The sequence below is a fragment of the Bos indicus x Bos taurus genome, chromosome 15 (assembly GCF_003369695.1).
Source record: "Bos indicus x Bos taurus breed Angus x Brahman F1 hybrid chromosome 15, Bos_hybrid_MaternalHap_v2.0, whole genome shotgun sequence".
NCBI lineage: Eukaryota > Metazoa > Chordata > Mammalia > Artiodactyla > Bovidae > Bos > Bos indicus x Bos taurus.
In genome coordinates this window covers 20,463,435-20,482,997 of record NC_040090.1, presented here as the reverse complement: position 1 = coordinate 20,482,997, position 19,563 = coordinate 20,463,435, and the positions used below count along the sequence as shown (strand labels likewise).

General features: G+C 39.0%; 1 protein-coding gene across 1 annotated transcript; it reads left to right on the top strand.

The window, feature by feature from the left end:
- Positions 1-19: 19 nt before the first annotated feature.
- Positions 20-19,277, top strand: PRRG4 (proline rich and Gla domain 4). Its single transcript, XM_027562728.1, has 6 exons — positions 20-399; positions 786-913; positions 7,545-7,708; positions 9,399-9,447; positions 10,454-10,586; positions 14,882-19,277. The coding sequence occupies exons 2-6, from the start codon at positions 808-810 to the stop codon at positions 15,114-15,116; spliced, it is 687 nt and encodes a 228-aa protein (XP_027418529.1). The 5' UTR covers positions 20-399; positions 786-807; the 3' UTR covers positions 15,117-19,277.
- The last annotated feature ends 286 nt before the right edge of the window (positions 19,278-19,563 follow it).

Below are 19,563 nucleotides of genomic sequence, written 5' to 3'. Positions count from 1 at the left end.
CTCGCCCAGGGCTTAGCGCAGAAAGAGGTGGCGGCAGCTGCGAGGCGCGGCTCCCGGAGACGCCAGTCAACCGCCCGCCCGCCGCAGGTGCGCCGGCCCCCATGGGGAGGAGCGCGGCAGGGTGCTCCTAGGTAGCTGCTTCCTCCGGTTCTCACCGCTCTACTCTGCGGCCTCCCGGGATCCAGGCAGGACTCGCACTGAGAGTGCTGGAGCCGGCCAGGCGCCCCCTCCGCGGACCCCAAGCTCTTCCTCGGCCCGAGCGAGGGGGCCCTTCCCGCCCTGCGGAGAGCAAGGCGCGGATTTGGGGGGCGCCGAGACCGAGGGTCTGGCGGCCACAGGGACGACCGAAGCACGGGACTCCGGCCCGGCTGCTGCTGGAACATGCGCCCGGAGCTGCAGGTGCGAGGGCCCGGAAGCTCGGCCCCGGCCGGGAATGGGTGGCTGGGAGGGGCCCTTCTCGGCGGACCGGGTCCGATTGCAACGCAGAGGGTCGAAAGGCGCCCGCTCAGCCGGCCGCAGAGTCCAGAGGGTGGGGGCTAGGGAGGTGGGGACAGGGATGGTGGGCGGGTGGATGGAGGGGAGGCGGCATTTGTCCCCCGGAGCTCTCCCGGCCGCTTTCCGGGCGCGGGTCGGACCCCGGCGACCGAAACCGCGCGCGGGGTGCAGTCACGCGATGACTTTGAACACAACAGGTCGGTGACTCGTTCCCATAGGAATTTAAACTGCTGAGCTGGGGGCACTTTTGACCTGTGTTTTTGGTTGGTTGGTTATTTTGTTTGTTTCAGTTTGTTTGACAGTTGCCGGACTATGTTTCCACTCCTGGTGCTACTCAGCCAACTGCCCGTAGTTACCTTCGCGTTTCCTCATTGCACAAGAAGTCCCTCGGAGGAGTCTAGGCATGCGAGAGAAGAAGGTGAGCCTGGCTGCAGATCCCAAGAAACCCGTGCTGAAAACTCGAGCCTGTATTCCAGGGCTCAAACGAGAAAGTGTAGTCTTTGAGGTTAAATGCCCTCATCAATCCTAGAAGCGCTAAAATGCGCTTTAATTTGTGGTTTATTTGGTAATGTTGTGGTTTGCTATGTTAACTGCAATTTTTAATTCTGAGAGTTACTTTTGTAAATATGTATTTAAGACCAGGCGGGTAGTTAACTGAATGGAAAACCTGTTTCAACTTCTGAAAATCAGTGAGTGAGGCTGATTCTAACTGAGGCTGTGTGGTAATTCTGATGAGCATAATTAATTATTCTTCCTGGGAAGATGGACCTAGTCTGGATTTGTTAGCAGACAAATCTGGCAAGTAACTTAACCCCCTTTCAGCTTTTAAAATGATGAGGGAATGAGGAGTGGAGTGATCTCTGAGGTCCTTTTTTACTTTTAAATGTCTGGTTATGTGGGTAAAGTTAGATGGTGTGAGAAGATTAGGTTTGGGGCTTGCTAACCTAGAATTGCACACCTTGTGGTCTCCAGGTCATAAACAGATTCCTGCCCACATTCTGAAAGCCTAACCTAGAAAACACAGGAAAGAAAAAAAACTTGGCTTTCTCCCTGCCAAGTCACTGTGCTTCCCTGCTACTGCTACTGCTGCTAAGTCGCTTCAGTCGTGTCCGACTCTATGCGACCCCACCAGGCTCCCCCGTTCCTGGGATTCTCCAGGCAAGAACACTGGAGTGGGTTGCCATTGCCTTCTCCAGTGCATGAAAGGAAAAGTGAAAGTGAAGTCACTCAGTCATGTCTGACTCTTAGGGACCCCATGGACTGCAGCCTACGAGGCTCGTCTGTCCATGGGATTTTCCAGGGGAGAGTACTGGAGTGGGTTGCCATTGCCTTCTCCATGGACTTCCCTACCTGGTGCCAATGCTTTGGATCCACCTCCCCTCACATATCTGTCCCACATTCATTCTCATCAGGTCCTACTCTCATTCTCTTTTGAGAAGGATCTGTTACACTAAAACTCCTAATCTTTACGCTAATAATAGTTAATACAGTTTAGTGTCTCAAGCCTTCTGGGAGACTGTGTGTTTGTTAAAATAGGGCAATATCTTAACCTTAAGGAATCAAACACTGACCACAGAATCCTAAGCAACTGGATAAAGTAGTTAGTGGAACAGAGATTTGCAAGGAGATCCTTCCTGGTGCCTTCCACGTTGCACCATATATGTAAGTCCATTCATATATAAGGTTGATGATCCATACTCAGCGGGACCAGATGCTGGGTCCAGAATGTTTATGAGTACATTCGTTCATTCACAAGATATAGGCATAAAAGACACTCTCCAGGACATCATAAACTGTGGAAGGAATTTAGAGATCACATTTGAGTGCAGAAGGCTGGAGATATCTGTGGGAAATGTAAATGAGGAAGAGTGTGTATTTAAAAGGCTTCTCTGGTGGTTCGATTGATAAAGAATCTGCCTGCAGGAACTCAAACAGGGGCTCTGTATCAACCTAGAAGGGTGGGATTGGGAAGGAAGCTGGGAGGGAAGTTCAAGACGGAGGGGGCATATGTATAGCTATGGCTGATTCATGTTGACGTTTGACAAAAACAAAATTCTGTAAAGCAATTATCCTTCAATTAAAAAATAAATAATTTTTTTTTTAATGAAAAAAAAAAAAAGAGTCTGCCTGCAGTTCAGGAGACCTGGGTTTAATCTCCAGGTCAGGAAGATCTGGGGAAGGAAATGGCAACCTACTCCAGTATTCTTGCCTGGAAATCTGCATAGACTGCTTCATCTAGTGGGCGAGGCAGGGTGTAAACTGATACTCTCCGTAAACTCTATGACAGAAGTAGAAACAGAGAGTTCAAGAGCAGAGGTATTGGTTAGCAGTATTAGTTAGCATTAGTTAGGTATTAGTTAGCATAGTAGCTATGTCTCTGGAGAGTACAGAAGCCAGTGCTCTCTGCAAATGAGATTACAAATGGAGATACGAAAAGTAACTAGGAAAATAAAGGACCTTCAGTTGTGTTCTGATAAAGCCAAGAGGTGGGATTTAAATGACTCAAGGGAAACTTATTTAGAAAGCATGGAGAGACAGGAGAGAGGAGAAGAATAGGATATCTCGGTAGGTTTAAAACAGGGAAATAGACAGCCTCTTAGGATGGTCTCAGTCAGTTCAGTTCAGTTCAGTCGCTCAGTTGTGTCGGTGGTCTAAGTCTGGAGAAATAAAGATGAGAAGATAATCTGAGGCAGCAGATACAAAAGTGCAAAGGCCAGTGTATCCTCTGGCAATGGTCAGAGGGGAAACAGGAACCATTGCTGCAAGTTCAGGATGCTCCAGGGCATGGAAGTTTGCCTCTTTTGATTAAAAGCAAGTCCAGGCTACTTAGAACCCAAATAACAAAGGACAGTATTTCTCCTGAGATCATAAGGGAAGCAAGAAGAAGTTTGATAAGGCATTGAAAGTCTAAGATGAACCATGGACTGAATTAGAACTTTCAACCTCAGGGAAGTGGTGGACACCAGTCCCACCCAGAAGGCATGTTTTATACAGCAGTCAAGACTTTCATTGGCATAAATATCATTTCAGGAACAATAAAAGTGTTTGTGACTCACTTTTTTATTTTCCTTTTAAGTTGAAGGTCCCATTTGGAGGTTAGGGGTGTTTTGTAACTCAGATTACAAAGGAGGCTGACAATGACAAAATTTGGCACTGCTTTTCTAGCCAGTAAAATGTAAAGATCTGGGCATATCTGAGAAGTAGCAATACAAAGGCAGATTTCTAATTCTCTGCTCTGAAATCAGATTTTACATATTGTAAGTAAGTACAGTACAGCTAAGTTAAGCAGACTCAAAGTTACTTCATCACTGGTTTAGTATTATAAACCTGTGCCAAGATGAATAACAGACCATACCTCTGAATTGCCTCAACTCTGAGAATTCAGGTCCAAGAGGAAAGTCAAGTTCATTCATTTATTATTGTAAGTAATTTGGGGGGCACCTCTATGTGTCAACATCCCTGCTTTAATGGAATTTTCCTTCTAGCTGGGGGAACAGAGTGGTAACAGATAAGTAAATAAAGCATATAGAACACTAGATGGAAAGTGCCATGAAAAAACACAGTGTGGGATGGGGATTGCCAGAGGTGAGTAGGGATGGGGTTCAAGGTAACACTGAACAAAATGTGGAAGCAAGTGAGAATGCAGACTGAAAGAGGAAAGTTCTATTCAGTGGAAAGCAAGTTCAAAGGCAGGAGAGATCCAGGCACATTGGCAATGTGCTGTCACTGTCGTGGACAGGGAGATGACTTCGAGGGCCATTATAAGAATCCCAATGAGAAATGATGGCGACTTGGAAAATTTTTCATTCTGTTTCATGGTTGTGTAAAATCCACAAGAACAAAGAAGAGGAAAGAACAAACATTTTGTCACAGGACAGAATGGTCTACCTTTTTAGAATATTTCTCAAAACAACTCAAAACAGATGAACCCATTCTGTCTCCCCTCCTTGGTTTAAATAGCTCATAAATCTTACTTATAACTTAGAAATGAAGATGCTAGAATAGTACTGGCCAGTAGAAATAGAATATGCACCACATAAATAATTTAAAATTTTCTAGCAGCCACATTTTAAAAAGTAAAAAGAAATAGGTGCAACTAATTTTGATAAAGTAATTTAACCCAATATATTCCAAATATTTAACCTAACATTATAAATATAAGCAATATAAAACATTGAGATACTTTACATTTTTCTTAACCATGTCTTTGAAGTCCCTTTCTACACTTAGTGTGCAGTTCAGTTCAATTGCTCAGTCATATCTGAGTCTTTGTGACCCTGTGGACCACAGCACGCCTCCCTGTCGATCACCAACTCCCAGAGTCTACTCAAACTCATCTCCATTGAGTCTGAGATGCCAACCAACCATCTCATCCTCTGTCGTCCCCTTCTCCTCCTGCCTTCAGTCTTTCCCAGCATCAGGGTCTTTTCAAGTGAGTCAGCTCTTCACATCAGGTGGCCTAAAAGTATTGGAGTTTGAGCTTCAACATCAGTCCTTCCAATGAACACTCAGGACTGATCTCCTTTAGGATGGACTGGTTGGATCTCTTTGCAGTCCAAGGGACTCTCAAGAGTCTTCTCCAACACCACAGTTCAAAAGCATCAATTCTTCAGCACTCAGCTTTCTTTATAGTCCAATTCTCCCATCCATACGTGACTACTGGAAAAACCATAGCCTTGACTAGATGGACCTTTGTTGGCAAAGTAATGTCTCTGCTTTCTAATATCCTATTTAGGTTGGTCATAACTTTCCTTCCAGGGAGCAAGCGTCTTTTAATTTCATGGCTGCAATCACCATCTGGAGTGATTATGGAGCCCCCAAAAATAAAGTCAGCCACTGTTTGCCCATCTATTTGCCATGAAGTGATGGGACCAGATGCCATTATCTTCATTTTCTGAATGTAGAGCTTTAAGCCAACTTTTTCACTCTCCTCTTTCACTTTCATCAAGAGGCTCTTTAGTTCTTCACTTTCTTCCATAAAAGTGGTGTCATCTGCTTATCTGAGGTTATTGATATTTCTCCTGGCAATCTTGATTCCAGCTTGTGCTTCTTCCAGCCCAGCGTTTCTCATGATGTACTCTGCATGTAAGTTAAATAAGCAGGGCGACAATATACAGCCTTGATGTACTCCTTTTCCTATTTGGAACCAGTCTGTTGTTCCATGTCCAGTTCTAACTTGCTTCCTGACTTGCATATAGGTCTCTCAAGAGGCAGGTCAGGTGGTCTGGTATTCCCATCTCTTTCAGAATTTTCCACAGTTTATTGTGATCCACACAGTCAAAGGCTTTGGCATAGTCAATTAATCAGAAATAGATGTTTTTCTGGAACTCTCTTGCTTTTTTGATGATCCAGCGGATGTTGGCAATTTGATCTCTGGTTCCTCTGCCTTTTCTAAAACCAGCTTGAACCTCTGGAAGTTCACGGTTCATGTACTGCTGAAGACTGGCTTGGAGAATTTTAAGCATTACTTTACTAGCGTGTGAGATGAGTGCAATTGTACGGTAGTTTGAGCATTCTTTGGCATTGCCTTTCTTTGGGATTGGAATGAAAACTGACCTTTTCCAGTCCTGTGGCCACTGCTGAGTTTTCCAAATTTGCTGGCATATTGAGTGCAGCCCTTTCACAGCATCGTCTTTCAGGATTTGAAATAGCTCAACTGGAATTCCATCAACTCCACTAATTTTGTTCATAGTGGTGCTTCCTAAGGCCCACTTGACTTCACATTCCAGGATGTCTGGCTCTAGGTGAGTGATCACACCATCGTGATTATCTGGGTTGTGAAGATCTTTTTTGTACAGTTCTTCTGTGCATTCTTGCCACCTCTTCTTAATATCTTCTGCTTCTGTTAGGTCCATACCATTTCTGTCCTTTATCGAGCCCATCTTTGCATGAAATGTTCCCTTGGTATCTCTAATTTTCTTGAAGGGATCTCTAGTCTTTCCCATTCTGTTGTTTTCCTCTATTTCTTTGCACTGATCACTGAGGAAGGCTTTGTTATCTCTCCTTGCTATTCTTTGGAACTCTGCATTCAGATGGGCATATCTTTCCTTTTCTCCTTAGCTTTTCACTTCTCTTCTTTTCACAGCTATTTGTAAGGCCTCCTCAGACAGCCATTTTGCTTTTTTCCATTTCTTTTTCTTGGGGATGGTCTTGATCCCTGTCTCCAATACGATGTTAATGAACCTCTGTCCATTGTTCATCGGGCACTCTGTTTATCAGATCTAGTCCCTTAAATCTATTTCTCACTTCCACTGTATAATCATAAGGGATTTGATTTAGGTCATAGTCTAGTGGTTTTCCCCACTGTCTTCAATTTAAGTCTGAATTCTACACTTAAAGCACATTCAATTCACACTAGCCACATTTCAGGTTCTCTGTGCCACATGTGACTAGTGGCTGCTATATTGGACAAAACAGCTATGTGAAGACTCACACCTGGGACTTCCTTGGTGGTCCGGCAGCCTTGGTCAGGACTCTGCTACTAATGCAGGGGGCATGGGTTTGGTCCTGGTTGGGAACTAAGATCCTGCATGCCACACAGCGCTGCCGAAAAAAAAAGTGATTTAGGAAATGGCAACCCAGAGATGTAAATGACTTATCCCGGGATATACAGCTGATAGCTAAGCCAAATCAGTAAAGAAAAATCTGTGTCTTCTGTGTCTAACACTCTGCCACTACACCAGACTAATTTTTCTCAGTCAAAATAATAGGAAACCAGTGCTTTAGAAATAGCGTAGTCTGGCCTGTCGTTTATTGGAAAAATAACTGTCTAGAGGAAAAAAATGAAACTCAATTTTTTTTCACTTATGCTGAGAACTTTGGACATAATCTACTCAAGTATGTCCTGGAATTGATTAATATCTGTATTGCATCTTTGGCAGGAATTATTTTTACTGATGATATTTCTTTTTGTCAGATTTTAAAACCACAGAAGAAAGTTGGGCATAATTTAACCACATCAAAGGAACTATGTGCTCTTCTCATAATTAAAACAGGAATTTTCTGCCTTATTTTTATCAATGTTTGAAATCTTTCTGTTTCTTTGTTAGTTTTTACATCAAAAGAAGAAGCAAACCTGTTCATACATAGACACCTCCTATATAATAGATTTGATTTGGAGCTCTTCACTCCCGGTGACCTAGAAAGAGAATGCATAGAAGAACTTTGTAATTATGAGGAAGCCAGAGAGATTTTTGTGGATGAAGATAAAACGGTAATTTTGTTGATGATGTTAATTGGCTAGACATTTATTAAATTGTACTTTAAAAAGTGATACTTTTCAGGCATTAGAAATTATATGCCTTAAATAAATTTAGGATTGTATACCTGTTATCTCTTTCTACTTTCTTAAAATGCTAATTAACCCATTTAGATTTTACTTTATACTTTCCTGGGTTTACAGTAATTAGAAAATTATCAATTATGTTATAATTTTGTGTTTAACATTTATGATATTCAAAGACAGTCTTAAAGCACATTGAATTAAACTTCAGGATATTGAGTTAGTTCTCTGACTCAGGCTTCAATCAGTCAAAACTCAGAGAAATTTTTCCTATCAAGACTTAGCTTTTTGATGACTATATTTATATTTCAAGTACTTATTGATAATCTACTATGTGTCATATGCTCCCCTAGAAACTGAGGATAAAATATATATTCCCTGCATTCAGGAGTTTATTGCTTGGCAATAAACTTTTAGAATTTCTCCCTTAAAATATAATTAACTTCTGTCTGTTAATCCTGAAAAATACAAAACAAAGAGCCAGCACTGTCCCTGTAATAATCTGGCATATTCTTTAAGAATATCAAGTGACCCAGATTCTTTACTTTTGTAAATAACCCCAAGGTTAAATAACCCCAGCTCTTTTTCCCCTTCCTCAAGAATCCCATTTTACTCTTTAGTCAATAAGAACCTCTCTAGGTGTTCTTCAAATGAAGGCGTTACTGAAACTCAGCTCTTTTTCTTCCCAAATTCTCCCCGGCCTCCCATTGCCTGCTATTATCTGGTGCATCAATTAGAGAAAGGAAGCAAAGACTGCTCCGCCTTGGAGTTGTGTCTGTTGAAATTCTATTCTGTTTCTCACAAATCCATTTTCTACTTTTATCACAGTTCCTTAAAAACAGCTTCCACTCTCTCAAGTAACACTGAACTTAAAAAGTCTCAGGGATGTCTTTCCAAATCAATAAATACCTTTTAATAAAATCTCTGAGCAAGGGCTTTCTTGGTGGTCCAGTGGTTGAAAGCCTGCCTCCAATGCAGAGGACACGGGTTAGATCCCTGGCCCCGGAAGATCCCATGTGCCTCGGGGCAAGTGCACGGAGGCCACAACTTCTGAGTCCACGCTCCACAGCAAGAAAAGACTCCACAATGGAAAGCCCTTGCACTGCAACTAGAAAGCAGCTGCCGATTGCCACACCTAGAGAAAACCTACCTGCAAACATAGACCCAGCACAACCAAAAATAAATTAATTTTTTAAAAAACCTATAAAAATGTCCTAGCAAACTGAAGGCTCACCTAGTGTAGAAAAAAGTCAGACTCCGATCATGAGTCCTCTGCTTCAACTTCCACCTCTGCTGTTTTCATCAACTCTCTAACTCGATAGTGTCCCTGGATACCTGAGTGAGGGCCCTGGGCCAATGAAGGAAGAATATCAGGGTCCAGTGGTGAAGAGCTGGCACTAGCATAAATCCCTGGCCAATTTCAGAGTTGGAAGAAACGGTGGTGGGTGGCAATACTTTAATTATTTAATAGAGTGAGTCACTTGCTCCAGCGTGAATGAACTGGTTGTCCTATCTGTGGCCCATGCCAAGCGTTTATCACCCCCTAGTCTAGGTCCTTGAGACCAAATGAAATGATGTTAAAGAAATTAAATAAACTTGGACATTTTTACCTTTCTCTTAGATGAAATTTTGGCAAGAATATTCAGTTAGAGGACCAACCACAAAATCAGGTAAGGCGATCAATTTTAATGTTTTTTTTTCCCAACCTCTATCATAGTAAATTTTAATTTCATTGTTTGAGTTTGGTTGTTGCACAACATACATATCTTGTAAATCCGGGAAAGATTTCTCAATTATACACAGGGCTATCTAAGACAGAGAAGGCCGTGTTCGTCTATTTACACACTGAAAATCAAGTTTGGTGAGATACTAGGGAAATGAGATAATAGGCTTAATTCGCTCTTTTAAACAGCTCAGCTAAGTCAGGACTTGCACAGAATAAAAGTAAGACTGTTACTTTCAAGCAGTAAGCTATTTTAATTTTTTTTCTTTTTTACCATTACAAGTGAATGGAATACTTGTGCTACTAAGTAAATTAAGATTGTTAGAATTAAGTAACTTCTAGAGAGGGGAGATCCTTCGTCTTATCTGCATTGATCATCTCTAGCTGCTCTTTAGTCAGGTTTGTTTTGTTTTTGCCAGTGATTTTTTTATTCCTCCTAGGCAGGGCTCCAGCTGTAAGGAGACTGTATTACATAGCACTCTGGAGTTGCTTAGTAAATTTCTCTCAGTAGCTAGTATCAAAATGTGTATAGTTGAACAAAGAATATGTTTATCCTGCTTAGTCTTGACTTTTATTCATTTAAGAAGACATTTAAAATAAATCAGGGACTTCCTCTGGTGGTCCAGTGGCTAAGTCTCTGAACTCCCAGTGCAGGGAACCTGGGTTCCACCCCTGGCCAGGGATCTAGAACCCACATGCCACGACTAAGACCCAGCACAGCCAAAATGAATAAATAATTTTAATTAAAATAATAAAAATAAATGAAGCCATACCTAGGGCTTTTGGAAGTATATCTTTTTTTTGGTCATGTCTCTGGCACAGACTTTTAAAAATAACCAATATTAATTATTAGATGCTTAATAATGTGCTTACACTCAATGTTAAATTTATTGAAATCATAGGTGGTGCTTTTCAGTTGTTATATTTATGTTAGTTTAATGATTTCTCTTAAGATGCTAACAGAGAGAAAATCGACGTTATGGGCCTTCTGACTGGATTAATTGCTGCTGGAGTATTTTTGGTTATTTTGGGATTAGTTGGTTACTATCTTTGTATCACCAAGTGTCACAGGCAACAATATCCAGGGTAAGTATCAAGTGAAAATATTTAATTCACGATTATACTTTCTATACTATTATTTTTAAATGGCTAAAAAAATGACTGCCTATATTTTGAAGTACATTTTTTATTTTGGAATAATTTCAGATATACAGGAAAGTTACAAAGAAAGCACAGAGAGTTCCTATATGTCCTTCGCCAGTTCCCTCATTGTTAACCTCTTATATTACCATATTACATTTGTAAAACTAACAAGCCAACTTTGGGCTTCCCTGGTGGCTCAGATGGTAAAGAATGTCAGCAACGCAGGAAACCTGGGTTCAATCCCTAGTTTAGGAAGATTCCCCTGGAGAAGGGAATGGGTAGCCACTTCAGTATTCTTGCCTGGAGGATTCAATGTTCAGAAAAGACTGGTGGGCTCCCATCCGTGGGGTCACAAAGAGTCGGACATGACTGAGCGACTAACACAAGCCAATGTTAATACATTGCTATTAACTGAATTCCAGCATATTAGTAAAGCTTCCTAAAGCCCATAATTGTTTGCATAATAAATCTCAACATCGTTAGAATAAAGAGTTATTATCATTCATATTCTTATCTGTGCTACTGCTACTGCTGCTAAGTCATTTCAGTCGTGTCCGACTCTGTGCGACCCCATAGACGGCAGCCCACCAGGCTCCTCTGTCCCTGGGATTCTCCAGGCAAGAACACTGGAGCGGGTTGCCATTTCCTTCTCCAATGCATGAAAGTGAAAAGTGAAAGTGAAGTCGCTCAGTCGAGTCCGACTTTTAGTGACCCCATGGACTGCAGCCTACCAGGCTCCTCTGTCCCTGGGATTTTCCAGGCAAGAGTACTGGAGTGGGGTGCCATCTTATCTGTAAGTATAGATAAAAGTGTAGAACTACCTTATTTTTAAAAAAAGCAACACATGCAAAACAGGCAATCAGAATTATTTCTTGTATATCCTTATTTACCCTATTTGCGGTTCCAAATTCTATAAAGATGCTCATTATTGACCAGGTGATAAAACGATTATGGAAATAGATAGTGGTGATGGCTGTACAACATTGTGAATATAATTAATACTATTAATTGTACACCTAAAAATGGTTATAATGACAAATTTTACGTTATGCATATTTTACCATAATAAAAATTTTTTCTTTATTGTTAAGGTAAGAGTTTAGGGCAATAGAGGTGGAATTAGGATGAATCCATTGGAAGATAAAAGCTGAAGCCAAGTTTTCTGAGTGTGATGAAAGGACAGAGGCAAGGGCAGAGGCAAGTCTGAAAGGATGCCCGTAGTAAGAGTGCAGAGGAAGTTGGTTGTTGCTGTTGTTTTAGTCTCTTAGTTGTATCCAGCTCTTTTGTGATCCCATGGACTGTAGCCCACCAGGCTCCGCTGTCCATGGAATTTCTCTAGCAGGCATAGTGGAGTGAGTTGCCATTTCCTTCTCCAGGGAATCCTTCCAACCCAGGGATTGAACTTGTGTCCTCTGCATTGCAGGCAAATTGTTTACCACTGCTTCCTGGGAAGCCCCTGCAGAGGAGGACATGCCAGCAAAGGGGGCAGAGGACGAGGGCAAAGTAAAGTGTAATTCTATCCACCAGCTGGAATTCCTAAGCAGTCCCCTGAGGCATTATGTGATCACGGGCAGGAACTAAGGAGATTGTCTGAGAGTTCTATAAATCCTCTAAAAGTTTGAAAAGTGAAAGAAAGTAAGGAAAAATTTGTGCAATTGTTCTTAAACCACTATCTTTAATGTGAGGTTTCTATTAATTTCACCTACTTAACAGAGAATCAGCAAGTTCTCCCCATTTTCAAGGGCTTACTAAGATCTTATTTAATATGGCTTTCTCCACAAGCTGCAGGATACCTGGAAATTCATGGGTTAATGAAGAAATTGGAATATTTATCTTTAAAGACTCTCCTTGTCTTTTATCTTTCCTTCTTTTCTATCCCATTTACAATATTTTCCCCTAAAGTCCATGTGTATGCTCTCAGTATTTAATAATTTCCCTGAAGATCTGTGAAGACAGTCATTATTCAGTGTCATGCTCAACATCGTTCTCTTCTCTTTCCTGTTTTTTTCCATTTCTCTGCTTTTCTACACTACTACACCTTCTTACCTTATGCCTTTTTTTCTCTGAAGCCTTCTAGCTTCTTTCCTGCATAAGTTCAGAAGCAGAATTCAAAGACACAAGGAGTAAAGAGGTGCCATTATTATACATGTTTTCTGTGTATGTTATTATTAAATTTTGAAAACCCAGATATCTCCTATTTTAAAAGTAAGATTAGTTATCCTTAGTACAGTAGAATGCTGTCCCATTTACAGGTCATTTTTACATCTACTGTCTCACTTTGATTCTCAGAGCAACCCTTTATAGGGCACATTTCAAACTAGGTTAACCAGACATTCCTTTGTGTTAAGATTAACTTTTAAATACTTACTGACTAAAGTACTTTTTATCAATTGTCCCAAGAAATTCTTCCAACAGAGTTACATGTTCTCTTTCTACATTTTGCAAGTCTGAAAGTGGGGGAAGGGTGAGGAATATTTTGAAAAAGAAAGGAGTAAAAAATGAGATCATTGTTAGAATAGTTTGTCTCATTCTTTTGTAAAAACATGCCAAGAAATGGGAAACAAGATCTTTTCATTTCTTAGTCCCTATATTTTATGGAGGAAAATAGGCATAATATAATGTTGTCAGCTTATCTGAGATGTTCTTGGTGTGTACTTTCTGATTTCAGTCATGTAAGGTTGTATGTAAGAAATCACTGTGAAAACACTTAATGATTTTAGTATCATTATACTGTTCCTGTAACAGATTTTGAAGGTCAACATGGAAAAATTTCTTTGTTCAAGTAAAACATCTGTCTCTCCTGTTTCCTATAAGCAAGCAAGTAGTACTTTTCATCACAAGCTAATGAATGTGGCAAGTGACAAGCCTACCATGCATACATTCCAGATTTCCCACAGAGGAGGAATTATATTGAGCCCTGTAAGTAAACTTCTGAGGCTCTCAGGCACCTCTCAACTATTGAAGAGCAGATTATCCAATTCCTCGATTTACATAGACCTTTTTCTCTTCTTCTCTCTCTGCTATTTTCCTCTCTCTTTCCTTTCAATTTCAGATCTCATTATAACTTCCAACAGAAAAGGTATTCTAAGAGTCAAGTTGATATTAATTTAGTTTGCAAAGGTGTACAGTATTTTGGGTCTGCTAAACTCTCTTATTAGGAAGAATACTATTATAAATATTGACTATAGGTTCAGGATCATCTATATATTTTAATTATCTTATTAACCATACTATAGGAGGTTAATTTCTGCATAGATGCTTCATAGACAGCCAACCTCACAGTCTAAGTGGATCAATTTCTTATGTTTAAATTATAATTTGTAATTTACAAGTGAGAAGGGGAAATGTAGTTTTGGAACACCAGACCAGTATTGCATTTCAGTTTTCATTGGCTGGTGTAGGTGACAAAACTTTGTGAAAAATGGTGGAACTTGAACTAAGCCATTTTTTTTTAATTAAAAAAAAATTTTTTTTTTCTAATTGTTAGGCTTGCATCCATGGAGATCAATGGGGAGTAAAGACGCTGCCTTGGCAAGGGCAGAGAGCTATAAAATAAAGCAAGGCTAGATGAAGGGAGGCCTTGAAAAGTAGGCACAGGAGTTGGAAGTTGATTCAGTAGAAAGTAGACTTCAAGTTAGACTTTTGTGGAGAAGAATGATGGGATGGAAGTCCTGCTGAGGAGGGATGGACCAGCCAGCAGGCTGCTGGGGTAACAGAGGAAAGAGATGGGCATCCACTGATGTTATTACCTCTGTGGCATCAATTTCTTTAGCTTTGAGTTGTAGCGCCTTTCAACAAAGCCTGGATTTGGTTTAACACTATACTTTGAGGAAATTTTAATTCAGGAATAGGAGAAAAAAAGAATTCATGTGTTTTGAGTCCTTGTTACAGTATTCCAGACTCTGCTTAGATGCCTTACATAATCTTTCTCAATCCATAAAGAAAATCTCTGTTGATGTAGCTATTATTATTCCCATTTTACAGAGGAAGAAACCTGAGTTAGGGTACCTTGCCTTTGGTCACATTGCTATGAAATGATAGGATCCTGTTTCATACCCATGACTGACTTCAAAGCTCTTGGTCTTCCCACTAAACCAAGACTCATTCAGAGTTTATGGGTAAAATAAAACTTGTTATATTAATAAAGAAGGTTCAGCTTTGATCTAAATAGTTGGATTCTTAATATTGCTGTCTTAACCTAAAATATTGCCTTTCCTAAACCTCAATGCTCTATTTAGTTCTTCAGACATCTATGTAAGAAGGGGCAGACATACTCCTTCCATCATCTTCAGAAGACCAGAGGAGGCTGTCTTGTCTCCATCGCCACCTTCATTGGAAGATACAGGATTACCTTCTTATGAACAGGCAGTGGCATTGACCAGAAAACAGAGTGTTTCACCACCACCACCTTATCCTGGGCCAGCAAATGATTTTAGGGTATTTAAAAAGTCTATGTCACTCCCATCTCACTAAGCCCTCATTGTCTTGGTGATATAGGACATTCACATTATTTAAGTGGTTCTTTTCCCTGAACCAAAAAAGACAGGTCAATTCAGCCATTTATGGCAAACTGTAGAGAATAAAGGAGAAATAAGCATGTGTTCTCTGCCACGGGAGTTCTGTCAGCATCTTTAACCTGAATTTTATCATTATCATCTGGATAAGGAATTTTGTATCCTTGCAGTTAAGAAGAGAGCACTGTTCTGTTCAAAAGAATCTGTTACGGATGTCACAGCTAGAACTGGTGAACTGTCTGTATCCTTTGTACAGAAAAGGTTGTAGATTTGTTGTTGTTGTTGTGTTAGTCGCTCAGTTATGTCCGATTCTTTGTGACCCTATGCACTGTAGTCCGCCAGGCTTCTCTGTCCATGGAATTCTCCAGGCAAGAATACTGGAGTGGGTAACCATTCCTTTCTCTAGGGGATCTTCCGGATCCAGGGATGGACCCAGGGTCTCCTGCATTGCAGTCAGATTCTTTACTGTCTGAGCCACCAGGGAAGCCCCATAGACTTTTTGTATTGAACACTAAAAAAAAAGAAAAAGAATTTCTAATTGTTAGATTATTCCAAATTATAATATTGGACCTACTCTTTTTTAGGATTTCTTTTTGGTTGGAAATACTTCACAGAATCTTACATGTATATATCATAAATCATGTTATAAATCATAACCTTAATAAAATCAGTTTTTTATCTTTATTGCATAGCATTCACTATATTTTGCACATTTTAGTCATGAACTGTTCTATCAGTCATACTTTATTATGGGGGGGCAGTCAATAGTTTTCTTTAAAAAATAAACACTAGGGAGTTACTTCTTCAGAGAGAACATGGTTGCAATGGAAAGGATTTGCAAGGGTTATTATACCACGAAGCAGATTATAGGCTTCAAATCTAGGAGTGGAGCTTGATAAATTTGTGCATGTTACCGACGAGTAGACATACCCATTTTCATTGCTAAGTTATCTGTATCTGACTATGCATAACTATTAATCTGGAAAATTTTTCAAAGTTTATAAATAATAGTTTGAGAACCTAGAAGTAACTTACTTTTCTGCTATCAAAATAATATTGATTAAAGTTACCAGCAATCCCTTGCATCTTTTAATGTCTGGATACAGAAGATCATAGGTAATAATTTTGACCTATAGTTTGTATCTTCTTCTAATTCTGTATGTGACCAATCTCCCCTTACAAACATAATAGAGTATAAGCTATAAACTTCTGGAATGAATGTGTGTGCACAAATTTATTTAAGTGTATGTATATGTGAATTTGTTTCCTCTTTGCAGGAACTCAAAAAATAACATACTCCTGAGAAATAGAAAATTCTGTTCTTTATGCTTTTGCCAGGCATTGCTTTTTTCTATGTAATACCATTTATAAAATTGTATTTTGTTTTATAATTTTTAGAGAGATGAGATTAAAACTCACATGCATTTTGTAGTTCCTTCCAAATTAAATGTTTAAGAAGTATAAATCATATTACACTGTTTGAGTGTATATCTGTCTTTTAAGACTGTGATCTTAATGCAGATGAAAGAAAGATCTTAATCATTACAGACTGCTAAAGACCTTATGTTTGATATTTTCAGAGTCTCTTTGGTTACTTGTTGCAAAGAAATCATCTGAAAAAAATTTTTTGTTGTTGTTTGATATTTCATTTTGTTTTAAATTAGTTTTTATTGGAGTATAGTTGCTTTACATTGTTGTTTCAGCTTCCGCTGTGCAGCAAAATGAATCAGCCATACATACATACAGACAGACAGACAGACAGACATACATACATACATACATACATACATATCCCTTCTGTCTTGAACTTCTTTCCCATTCAGGTCACCATAGTACCTTAAGTAGAGTTCTCTTACAGTGTTCTCATTAGTTATCTAAGTGGCAACCCACTCCAGTGTTCTTGCCTGGAGAATCCCAGGGATGACGGAGCCTGGTGGGCTGCCGTCTATGGGGTCGCACAGAGTCGGACACGACTGAAGCGACTTAGCAGCAACATTTAGATATAATTAGAAAAAGTGGTCTTTTTAATGCCTCCTACATAACCTATAAAAATTTTACTATTAGTCGTATATTGGCTTTACATAAGCACTTTTCCTCATATAACTTTGCCCTTATTTTAATCCTCTTTAAAAGACCAGAGGCAGGACTTCCCTGGTGATCTAGGGCAGGGAACTAAGATTCCACGTGTCACACAGCCAATAAATAAATAAAGCAAGCAAGTACCTAATGCTGGTTCTGAGGCTAATTAGGAAACATAAAAAAAAAAGATTGGAAGCAAACTCTATCATTTTAGCAATCACTCTAAGGCATGCAAGGATAACTTGCCCCAAATCTAACATGTTGGTAAGAGCTAGGTTTAGAATGAGCAAGCACACTTTTCTCAACCCCATCTTATACCTATAGAATTACACTGTCTCAAATTATAAAGTATAGACAATTCTAAGTCTGTATGAGAAATGTATAGACATTTGTCATTTATACATAAATGTATGTAAGAGCATATATTGCATATCTATGTTTTCTCACACATTTTTTTCTTAGGATGGATAAAAATATAAGATACAATTTATCTTTTATTGAATCACAATCTAAAATATTCCATGAAAAATAAATAAATAAAATAAAATATTCCATGAACTTGTTTACTCCAATTGACTCACAGAAATCTTACTGTAAATCCAGCTTCAGGGTCTGTGACAACCCATCACCCAGCAGCAGCAAAGATTTGTCATATGCCATCACTTACTGTAAAACTATTGCTCTAACCTGAACAAATCTGGAATTCATCAAGATTATGAAATAACTGGTGTTTGTAGAGAATCCAGTGTTGAGAATCTAATCCATAATACTTTAAATTTAAAACAGAAAATGTGATAGAATCATAACCAAAAATGATAATTAAAAGGAAAATATTACTATAAAATTATTGACATGTATTTCTGTCCCATTCTCCCTTTTCTATTCCTGTTGTATTTTTGGTAGTGGGTTTTTTGGTTTGGTTAATTTGTTTTTGTTTGTGCTTCTTCCCTGAGTAACTGATTAGTGTTAACCATTAAATCTATCTTGACACAAACTTTATAGTTAATTAGACAGTTTTCCCCTCTATTACAATCAGGAAATGAATGTAATATGGGTATGAAAACGGAAAGCCACACAGTCGTGTCCAACTCTTTGTGACCCCGATTGTAGCCTGCCAGGCTTCTCTGTTCATGGAATTTTCCAAACAAGAATACTGGAGTGGATTGCCATTTCCTTCTCCAAGGGATCTTCCCAACCCAGGGATCAAACCAGGTCTTCCACATTGCAGGCAGATTCTTTATCATCCGAGAATAAGACTAGAAAAAGACAAAAAAACATTTATAGGGTTCTGCCTTCAATAGGATAGATAATTCTACACAGAATATTCTCTTTTTAAGAAGAAAAAAATCAAAAAGAGCACAAACTGTGTGTCAGAGTTTTGCATCTATTAATATTATGCCCTCTGAGTAAATACACAGAGTTCAGTGAAAATTCTCAGAACAATTAAAAACTAGAGCAATAGTGTTCTCTGTATCTGGGTTCCTGTTTGCCTATAAAATTCTAACAGTTTTTTTCTATTTCTCAGATAAGTCATGTGTATGAGTACTTTTCCTATACGTACAAGTGAATTTTTTAATGAGAAGAAGTTTGTCAGTGCTGTTTGAAAGCTTAATTTCATGTTATTCGTACTGTTTTTATTCTAACTGAATGTGAAATGTTTGTATTAGTTACTGGTTGATTTGAAATATTGTATGTGGCATTTATACTACTAGAAGAATGTCTAGAATTTCTGTAATTTTTTAAAAACTAGATTCTTTTGTAAATCCTGCCTGTGTAGCATTTTGGAACATGTATGACATATATTGATACCTTTAACCTTCCGTATTGTGTTTCCTTCAGCATTTTTTTGTTGTTTAAAAATGTTTCCCTAACAGTTAAAAGTTTAAGGCAATTCAGTACTTATCAGCATTTTTGTTCATCTGGAAAAAGCAACTCACTTTTGAATGCATTTTTTCCTACATGCTTGATTATATTTTGGCTTTAATGGATTTCCTATTACAGATATTTTTTATAAATGTGAATAAACTTTATGCTAAGTAAATATTTGTTGCTTGTTTCACTGTTTATTTGAAGAATGTTTAATTCTTATTCTTCATATAATGGCATTTAATTATGTGAACAATGCATTGTATGTTTTCAAAACAGTGTTTACAGCATGGTATTGCTGTATCTGTCTTTCACCTGGGGGTGGTAACTTTCTATTTAAACAGTTTAATTGCAATTGTGAAAGTGCTATTTTCCTTAACACAGTTTTAATATTTAATATATTGTTTGAGGCAAATTTATAATATATTACTGCTTAAAACTGAATTTACTTCTGTGACCTT